Below are 10,295 nucleotides of genomic sequence, written 5' to 3'. Positions count from 1 at the left end.
GTAGCCACCAGCTCTGTGGGTTGCATACTCCCACCCCATCACAGACCCCAGACCTGGGCCTGAGCCCAGTGCCTGTGCCTGCCGGGAGGGGGTGTTGCCTTGCTGACAAAATCCAATTGGAATTCGTCAAGGTTGTGGTTTGGGGCTTAAGTTTGCCACAGAGAGTGTGATGAAAGAAGACGGGAAAGCTAGAAAGGAAAGGGAGCCAGAGGACTACAGAGGAAGGAGACAGGAAAATGGTAAAATGTTCTTGCCGCAACGCTATTGGAGCGGGCTCCTTCCTGAACGAAAGACGTCTCCACACTGGATATTCTGTTATTCTTGATCATATCCAGGCCCATTCTCACTTCGGATTCCTGTCTTCCTCTGCTCATTCACACTTTAGGGCAGCACGTGTCTGACATCTCCTCACAAGCTGTTGCCATGGAGCTAAGAAAATGGTTTAGCGGAGGACCTGGATTCCCTCCCAGCACCCAGGCCAGGCAGCTCACAACACCCTAAATCTTCAGACCCAGGGGATTCAAGCCTCTCTTCTGGATATTTATACATGCACATATATATTAAAACTTAGATTTACTTGTGTATATGAGTGTTTTGCCTACATGTGTGTCTGCATACCACGTGCATGCCTAGTGCCTGTAGAAGTTGGAATAGGGTGTTGGATCCCTTGGAGCTGAAGTTACAGGCAGTTGTGAGCTGCCATGTGGGGGCTGGGAATCAAACCCAGGTCCCCTGCAAGAGCAAAAGGTACTCTTTTTTTTTGGGGGGGGGGTTGGTTTTGGTTTTTTTGAGACAGGGTTTCTCTGTGTAGCCCTGGCTATCCTGGACTTGCTTTATAGACCAGGCTGGCCTCAAACTCAGAGATCTATCTGCCTCTGCCTCCTGAGTGCTGGAATTAAAGGTGTGCACCACCACACCTGGCCTCCCAAAATAAGCAAATTTAATGTCATCGAGGAGTACTGGCCTGATATAACACTCCCCATGCTCTCCTGTGACCCTGGTGCTATCTCAGCAGACTTCAGGGAAACTTGGGCAGCAGATATATTTATTTATTGCCTGGAGAAGTGCAGGGAGTTATTTCTGTACTCTCTGGCAAAATATTTTCTTTTTTTTTTTTTAAAGAAATATTTGTTTTTATTTTCTGTATGTTTTGCCATGGATCTGTCTCTGTGCCATGGGTGTGTGGGAGCCTGCAGAAACCAGACAAGGGCACTGAATCCCCTGGACTGGTGTTTATGAGCCACCATGTGGCGCTGGGAACTGAGTCTGTGTCCTCTACGTCCTCCCTGGGAGCACCCCCTCCCCTGAGCACTCAGGGGTCCCAAGCGAGGGCCTGCTGCCTTTGTCCACATTGGAGCTTTAACTATTTATTTAATCTCTCTCTCTCTCTTTCTTTTCGTTTTTTATTTTGTTTTGTTTTTTTAGAAACAGGGTTTCTCTGTGTAACAGCCCTGGCTGTCCTAGAATTCACTTTGTAGACCAGGCTGGCACTCACAGGGATCCGCCTACTTCTGCCTCTGAGCCAGACAATTTATTACTCTTATTTTATGTGCATTGGTGTTTTGCCTGCCTTTATATCTGTGTGAGAGTGTCAGATCCCCTGGGACTGGAGCTATAGACATTTGCAAACTGCCATATGGGTGCTGGGAATTGAACCTGGATCTTCTGGAAGAACAGCCAGTGCTCTTAACCATCTCTCCAGCTCCCACCACACTGCATCTTAAAAATGTTTCCTTGAAAAATATATTGGCCTAGGAATTGGAGATGTTGTAGAAGAAAGTCTATTCTTTCTAGTCATATCTGGAAAGATAAGGGAGTGAGCAGCTGGATGGCCAGGCAGGGAAGGGTGCTTGCCACCAAACCTGAAGACCTGAATTCAGTTACTGGAACCCGTGTGGTAAAAGGAGAAAGCTGGCTTCTGCAAAGTGTCCTGCCATGACAGGCCTGCCTCCCCTCACACGCACACGCATGAGCGTGCACACACACACAAATAAATGTAGAAAAAAATTAAAAGCTAAAGGAATTATTTTACTCAGATTAAATACAAAACAACAGTGGAATAAAGAAGGAAAAAATATATATGCAAATAATTCAGTGGCAGACAATGCTAGTTTTGCTTGAAGTATCTAATTTTAGCTGAGCCTGATAAGGCCTGTCTGTAATCCCGTGGCCCAGGAGAATAAGAGCAGAATGGAGTCTGAGGTCAGCCTGGGATACAGACTTCCCAGCTAGCCTGGCATACACAGTGAGACCCTTCCTCAGCAGCAACAAAAAATTTGCGTTTTGAACACAGGAATCCTTTCATAGTCCCCATCAGCCTTGCATGCACTCTGGTATGGACTTAGAGACGACACCTGCTCTTTTTAAGTCCGCTTAATTGTTAAGACACATTTAAGACATGAAACTCCCAGAGCAGATGACCTTGTAGTATAGCAGAGGGGTCAACAAACAACAGCCAGAGGACCGGGTCTGGACCTGCACACAGTTTTTATAAACTGTATTGAACACAACTTTACCCATCCATTTATGTGTGGCCGTGTCTGCATTTGTCCATCCCCTGCCCATAAGTATTTTGGGTCTAAAACAGCAGAAATGAGTAATTATGGGAGAGGTGAGTCGTTGACATAAAGACCACAATATAAATAACCTAGTATATTTACCATCTAGCCCTTTGCAGGAAAAAACAAACAAACAAACAAACAAACAGGCCACAACTTGTGTTCTAAGTTCCCATGAAGGTGATCCCTGGAGCAGGCCTCAGGGTGAACAGGGTCTAAGGATATTTGGATCTAGCAGTCCTTCTGCCCAGCAGTCCACCTTAGTTTTACAGACTAAAAGTCTGAACTCAGTAACTGAGCATCATTTCAAATCCTTTGTGGCAGCCAGCGGTATAGGTATATACATACAAAGTCACTGAGCACAGGAGTGCAGGCTTCACCCAGGAAAAAAGCCACAGGCTGCGACCCCGTGCCGACCTCTGCGTCCACCAGTCCACTAGGCCAGCAACTTAACTTATTTTAGTTTCAAACAGGAACCAAGAACATGTCTCAGTTCAATAAATTATCCACCCCCCTCAATAAGGAAAAAGAGCCTCCAAGAGTTACAGAAAAAAAAAAAAAAATCCTTTGGAGGGACCCTTTCAACAACTGAATGGAAGGAGAAAAACTCCCCCAGAGCGTGACAAGACAGCTGTCTGAGGGCTTAGAGGAGACGTCCCGCACTCCGTCCTTTTCCAACCGAAAACCTCTCATTACTGTCACCCGTGACTCCCTAAGAGGAGGTTCCGGACTGCCGCGGAGGAGTCTGAGAACCACAGGCGGGAAGAGGTGTTCTCTTGCTATGTACAGGTCTTGAGGACTCCACACAGCGCCTGCTGGTACCCTTCAAGGGAGAGGCGCGACCAAGCGGTGGACTCCCCACAGGAGCAAGAATCTGGATGAAGAGGGGGCAGCCACGCAGCGCACTTCATCTTGGTCTGCTTGGGTGTTTTCAGAACAGAGTAGGGTGGCCGCGTCACACGCACACGCACACGCACGCACGCACGCACACACACACGCACACACGCACGCACACACACACACACACACACACACTCACATCACAGGTTTCCCCTGACCCTACTCCCCCAAAGCTGTTTCCAGGTAGACACTGAGCTTCCCAGGGGCGACGGCTAACCCTGGACAGAAAGCAGAGCCCCTGGACAGAAAGCAGAGCGGAGGGCTGAAGGCGAGCGCCCCTGTCCGCGTTCCCCCTCGGCCCCAGGGCGGCGAGGCCCCGTCACTTGCACACGCTGACCCACTCCGTGACCTTGCACTCCTCACACAGCACGAAGCAGCACCAGTGGAAGCGGCAGTGGCAGCGCTCCACGCGCGTCTGCCGGAGCACGTTGTGCCCACGGCCGCAGCACAGGCTGCCGCAGCCGTCCAGCAGGCTGCTGGTCTTGTTGCACGCCCGGCCCCTCGTGCCCGGGGAGCCCACGCTGGGGTCCCGCTCGCAGAAGTCGGGGGACTTCTCGAAGTAGACCAGCTCCCCCGAGAGGCGGCGGGGCCGGAGGCGGGGCTGGAAGGCTCCGGAATTGCGGTTGTGGGCGTCGATGAAGATGGCCCTGCCCAGCCGCTCCCTCAGGGCCGCCCCGATGGCCCTGAACTCTGGGGCTGCCCTCCAGCACGTCTTGAACTGGCAGCTGCCTGAGGTGCCGTGGCATTTGCACTTCCGCTTTAGGTTTTCTGTGACCACCTGGAACATCGGAGCGGCGAGAAGGGAGGGGAGGGGTGGGGTTACAAATGACCAGCGCAGGGGGACGCGGGAGAGGGGAGGGAGAGGGAGCCACTAGCCCGGCTTCCTCAGCAGAGGAGGGCAGATCCACGTGATTTAGCCATGTTTGATCGCTAGCTCACAGGGATAGAATTCCCACTTGTCCAGCTCCCAGTCCAGTGCTCTTTCTAGAAACAAATGGGGGAACGAGGAAGGGGGAAGGTTGGCCAGAATGCCCCTAACGTCTGTGGGGAAGCCAGCTGCTGTAACAGTTTCTGTGCAATGAGCCAAGCACTGGGCACATACGGCATACAGTGTATTCAGGGCTGGAGAGGGCTCAGCAGTTAGGAGCACTGGCTGCTCTTCCAGAGGACCTGGGTTCAATTCCCAGCACCCACATGGTGACTCACAACCATCTATAACTCCAGTTCCAGGGACTCCATACCCTCTCCTTTGAGGGTACCAGGCACACAAGTGGTACACATGCAGACACATTAACTTAAGCTTCCTATAGCTTCTAAACGTGTCTTGGGTGACTTGTCGGTGACAAGCTGGCTAGTAACAAGATCACTCATCACACCTCATCCTATTACTCTTCAGGGGGCCTCTCAGGAGGGAGGGAGGGAGAGAGAGAGAGAGAGAGAGAGAGAGAGAGAAGGGCTGAGACAAGCTGGCCTTAGCCAGCGAGTTCACATACCTGACGCCCCACCCTGTTGTTGTGGATTCTCATCCGAGCCTGGATGTCCCGGGGAGCTTCCCTGGAATCCAAGAAGTCCCGAGAGAACTTCTCCCCGAAGTCCATGTCATGGTTACAGCCACCCCACTCCCACGTGTCCTGGGGGCCAGGGCCGGAGCCTGAGCTGGGGCCAGGGCTGGGCTGCGAGTGAGGAAAACTCTTGCCCCGGGACAGCGCCTGAAGCTGCAGGAGCTTGGCCCGGAGCCTGTCCTGCTCGCCACCCTTCCAGCCGCAGCCACAGCTCACCAGCTTGCCCAGGCTGCAGGCTGTGGCAACAGCGTGCATGACCCCGGCAGCCAGCATGGAGAAGGAGAAGGCGCTCTCACGGAAACCTGGGGAGGAGACAGGCGTGAGGGTCAAGGGGAAGTTGGCAGGCAGCTGAGGTGGGAGGTCCGGGAGGGATGACCTGCCACCCTCAACATCAACGGTTTGTTTCTTAGTTTTTTCCAGATAGGGTCTTGCTTCTTAGACCCTGGCACTGAGCTCTCCTTTTTAAAAGATTTATTTACCTATTATATGAATGCTCTGTCTTCCTGTACATGTCCGCAGAGGGCATCAGATCCCATCATAAATGGTTCTGAGCCACCATGTGGTTGCTGGGAATTGAACTCAGGACCTCCAGAAAAGCAGCCAGTGCTCTTAGCCACTGAGTCATCTCTCCAGCCCTGAACTCTTGAAACTCTTCCTGCCTCAGCTACCACCACAACCAGCAATGTTGTCAGAATTATATTTATTTTTTTATTTGGACACAGAGTTTCTCTGTGTAGCCTCGGCTATCCTAGACTCACTTTGTAGACCAGGCTGGCCTCGAACTCACTGAGATCCACCTGCCCCTGCCTCTAGAGTGCTGGAATTACAGGTATGCCTCATGGCCTCTGGCCAGAAATTTCTAACTGAATCCTGACTCAGTCATTTACCAGCTGAGTGATTTGGGACAATGTCCCAAGACAGGATATCACACCCGGCCTCAGTTCCCTCAACTCTAAAAAGAGACCCATGGGGTCAAGACCTTACTAAGCCAAACATCTGTAAATCTGTCATTTTGGAGTGTGAATGTAAGGGATAGCCTAGGACCATGGTTCTCGAACTTGCTGATGCCGTGACCCTTAAAACAGCCCTCCATGCGGTGGAGACCCCCAACCATAAGATGATTTCTTTGCTACTTCATATCTGAAATTTTGCCATGTCTTGTTATGTAATATCTGGTACAGAGGTTGGCTGATATTTGAGGTGGAAACCCGCAGGTTGAGAACCACTGGCCCAGAGAGCCCTCTGGGCTTGAGAGAGTTCCAGAAGAGTCCTGAGGACTTTGAAGCTGTGTTCCAGGACTTCTGGCTCTAAAAGCCTTAGAAATTCCCCAACACTGGAGGGACCTCGGTGGGGAGTGAGGAAGGGGAGGGAACCTCTGGCTATGGGGTTCTCCCCCCCCCCATTATTAAATGAGTCTCTTAACCAGGCTGTCATGCAGCAACCCTAACCGGCTGGAGCTGCCCGCCCCCTTTCCCAGGTTTTAGTTTTATACTTCCCTTTATGTTTATTCTAACCTGCTATTACCTTATAAAATCCTGGGAGAAGGAGAAAGGCAGGAGTAATTTCCCCCCAGGCCCTTTTAAAAGGTTGGCCTCTTTGTTATGTTTTGAGGGTCACCAAAGCGGAGGAGGAGGCTTGGGATGACAAATATCTTTCCCAGGCAGGCCTAGAGAGACATCCTCACCAGATATCTGGGTGTCAAAACCTCGCACTGTCCTGGGCCCTGCGGAGAAGGAGGGGGTCCCTCACCTCGTTTTAAGCAAGGCCACTGTGGAGTGCTGAGAAGATGAAAGACAGTTGGAGGCCAGGCCCCTCTTACCAGGGAATCTAGGGCTCCAGGGCCAGCCTCAAGATCCCCCAACCATCCAAGGGTGAAGCTGTTTGCACACGTTTTGGGAATTCCCCTGCAGATGGCAGCTGCCTGTTAACTCCATAGTCCCCAAAGCATTACCCTAGCCCTGGACTGGAGCTCCCTCGGGTCTTCGCTCCTCAGGGAGTAAACTCCAGCTGAGCATAGGGGGAGGCAATGGAGCCTCCCAGACCGTTCCTCCTAGAGCAGGCCAGCAGTGACCTGTTCTGTGGCCCTCCAGCCATCCCTCACCTGTTCAGGTGAGGGACACCTGGGGCCCCCACAGCACAGAGGAGGGGGCTGCTCCCCAGCTTCAAAGCCATCGGGGTCTTTGTTCCCAGCTTTGGCTCCTGGGAACCCCAGCAATTAGGGGAGCAGGTTTAACCCTTAAACGGTTGGGGGCGTCACCCCACCCCCGCTGAGACTCAGGGGACACCAGCCTGGGCTTGTCTGGGCGGAGAGGGAGGGGAGAGGAAAATAGGGGATAGAGGGGGTGTTTGAAGCTTCTTGGGTTTGGGGTATCTCTTGCTCACAGGTGCATCCCAGCTCGAGCTGGGTGGAGGCAGAAGAGGGAGGCCCTAGGGTAGGGGGAGCAGGAACCCAGCTGCCTCGCCAGCAACGCAGGTGGAAGGCGGGCGGGCAGAGGCCCAGACGGGTGACCAGACCCAGCTGAGCGCGGCTCCTGGGGAAATTCCCGGAGAGGCCCCTCCCCAAGCCGTGAGCCGGTCCCTTCCCGCCTCCGCGCGCCCCGGCCTGCCCCCCACCCCTGGGCGGCCGCGCAGACAGCCTCCCGGTCCTGCTCACCGCGCTTGAGGATGGCGCTGTGGTGCGGCAGCCGGCCGCCGCCCTCCAGCGCCGAGCAGTTCCAGCGCTGGTGGCGCAGCTGGTGCTGACACTCGTGCACGGCGACCTGCAGGCCCTGGAGCGCGGACGCCGTCACGTCGGGGCTGCGCAGGCACAAGCCCAGCTGCCGCTTGCTCAGGCCGGACAGGGTCAGGCACACGGTGTTGGCCGTCAGCGGCGGCTCCCCGGGAAGCTTTAGGCCCAGGATCTCATTGCTCAGAGCCCTGGGAACGAGGGGCGAGGGGCTGCGGTCCAGCTGCGCGCCCCCCGACTCAGCTCCCCGCCCCCGCCCAGCCCAGGCCGGCGCCCCCCCCCCCCAGCTTGAAAGATGCTCACCGACTGAACAAAGCCAGGAGCAGGAGACCCGCGAGGCCCAGGGGCGGAGGCCGAGACCCAGGCTCCTCCAGCATGTCGAAGCCCGGAGGCTCCGGTGGGCGAAGCAGTCAGCGCCTGCGGGACAGGGGCTCTGATGAGGAATGGAATAGTGGCTCCCTGGGACCGGGGGATGCTCGCCTCGGACCCTTAGGCCGCCGCTGTGGACCCGCTGGCTTTTCTCAGCCCTCCACGAACCGAACAGTGATAGTCACCCCTTGACCTCCAGTGTCTGGGTTCTGGGACCCGTCAGGGAGGAAGGGTCCAAGCAGCTCAGGGCCCTCGGGAGCGCCCCGAGTCCGACCCAGCCACCCCGGGCTTGCGGGGTCCGGGACACTCACATGCCTGCCGGGGACACTTGCTCTCAGCCCCTCGGTTCCCTGCTCACCGCCCGCTCCCTGTCGGAGGCCCCACGACTGATGAACCCGCCCCGGCAGGGTTAGAGGGAGGGCTCGGGAGGGGGTTCCCCGCCACCTGGAGGGGCGTCGCCTCCTCGCGCTGGCGACGGCGCGCAGGCGAGCCAGCCGGGGCGGGCCAGGCTCTCAGACCCCCTCCGACCCCGCGCCCCGAGGGGGAGAGTCCAGGTGCCGCAGAGGCAGCCGGGGAGGCCACCGTCCACCCTGTTTCCTGGCTCCACGCTCCCTCCGCGGCGCGCCACCGGCCGGTCCCACGGTCTCTATCCTGTAGGTACCTCTAGCTGTGTCTCTGGCTCTCTGAGCTGTCTGAGCTCCCCAGGGTGGCCGCTCGTCTGTCAGTCTGTCTGCCCCCCCACCCCCGTTCTCTCCCTCTCCATTACCTCCAGCGGTTCAGGTGCAGGGTCACCACACTGGGTCCCTTGGACTCGACTCGTGGGACTTAAACCGTGGGGAGGCTGTGCCGGGTCCGGCCCCCTCGGCGGAGCAGCATTCTTCCAGGGCCGGGCCACTCCCCTCTGCCGCTTCCCCGGCTCGTCGCCGCGGCCGCCGGGAGGAAGGGAGGGCAGGAGGGAGGGAGCGAACGGAGCCGCGACGGAGCACCGGGGGCCCTGGCTCGGCTCGACCTAACGCACGGGTGGTTCTGCTGCAGCTGACGGAGCCGCGGCCCCTCCCAGAGCCCGGGGCATCCCCACCCCACCCGCACCCCACCCCCCGCCCTGACCAGGGGAACACAGCCCCCCCCCACCCAAAGCGTACGCACACACCCTCTCCCCCGACGCCCGGGACCAGCCCCGCTCCGGGAGCAAGGGGTCGGCGCTCCTCTCACCTGCCCTGGGTCCCTCGAGGCTGCCGGGAGAGTGCGGCGACCCCGGCTCAGGACCCGGGGGCTGGTCCCAACCGCGGTGCCGTTCGCCGTTTCACTTTGCCTCATTTTGTCCGCCGGGAGTGGCTGGCTGCAGAGCTCCTCTGACGACGGAACCGGGCGACCTCCGGGCTCTGAGCCTCTTCTGGAGCCCACGAGCCTGCGCGCAGCAGGGCGCTCAGCCTGCGAGTGAGAAGCCACCCTGTGGCCGGGCTCCCGCCCACCTCGGAGCCAGGCGCCTGCCCCCTGGGAGGGGTCAGCTTTGGCCTCGGCCAGAAGCTCGGGTAGCCCCGGAGAGCTCCCGTCAGCCCCCACGCCTCCCTTCTCCGGGAGACAGCCTCCCGGGGGTCGCCTCTCCGGAATTCTGGGGTGACCGCTCGGGAGGACCCAGATTCGGGCTCCGTGCTCGCACCTTGGCTTCGCGAGAGCCGGGGAAGGCCTCGGGGTCCCGGATTGAGCTCAGCTCCAGGACGGCTGGAGAGCGACCTGGCCTGCGCTCAGGCGGAGGCACAGGCGCCCTCCGAGCCCTGGCGGCAGCGAAGGGGTTAGGCGCCGCCGCTCTCCCGCCTGACTCACCCTCCGAGCTCTAACCACTGCGGACTATTTTTGCCAGAGAGGGGCCTCAAGGCTTCCCAACCACCCCCAGCCCCTGCCAGACCGCAGCCCCAAGCACAGAACGGCTGGCCCTGAGCACCCAAAGCACGTTGGCTCGGACGACCCCCCAGGAAACAGAAGCACGGGGCTGGTCCCCACAGCCACACCGCCTCTTCACTGGCGGCGGCAGGCAGTAAATGGTGGGCAGCCAGCCCCTCGGCTGCATTCTTGCAAGTCTGGCCTTGCGCGAAAGGGGCATCCCTAGCGAGGTGTCTAAACCGGCCAGAGGAAGTTAGGTGTCTGGGACTACCCGCTGAGGGCTGGGCGAGGGGGTGGTCC

At 57.4% G+C, this 10,295-nt stretch overlaps 1 protein-coding gene across 2 annotated transcripts; it reads right to left on the bottom strand.

Moving 5' to 3' along the window:
- Window positions 1-575: 575 nt before the first annotated feature.
- On the bottom strand, window positions 576-9,531 carry Wnt10b (Wnt family member 10B). Of its 2 annotated transcripts, XM_021634985.2 has the most exons (6): window positions 9,327-9,531; window positions 8,881-9,123; window positions 8,049-8,162; window positions 7,674-7,936; window positions 4,952-5,322; window positions 576-4,236 (listed from the first exon to the last, which is right to left on the bottom strand). In XM_021634985.2, the coding sequence occupies exons 3-6, from the start codon at window positions 8,120-8,122 to the stop codon at window positions 3,778-3,780; spliced, it is 1,167 nt and encodes a 388-aa protein (XP_021490660.1). In that variant the 5' UTR covers window positions 8,123-8,162; window positions 8,881-9,123; window positions 9,327-9,531; the 3' UTR covers window positions 576-3,777. The 2 variants fall into 2 exon arrangements, with proteins under 2 accessions (XP_021490660.1, XP_060244657.1); XM_060388674.1 differs by lacking the exons at window positions 8,881-9,123; window positions 9,327-9,531 and having other exon boundaries at window positions 8,049-8,532.
- Window positions 9,532-10,295: the final 764 nt, after the last annotated feature.

Source organism: Meriones unguiculatus, chromosome 8 (genome assembly GCF_030254825.1).
Source record: "Meriones unguiculatus strain TT.TT164.6M chromosome 8, Bangor_MerUng_6.1, whole genome shotgun sequence".
NCBI lineage: Eukaryota > Metazoa > Chordata > Mammalia > Rodentia > Muridae > Meriones > Meriones unguiculatus.
The sequence above is the reverse complement of the archived record's forward strand: the minus strand, read 5'-3'. Positions and strand labels throughout refer to the sequence as shown.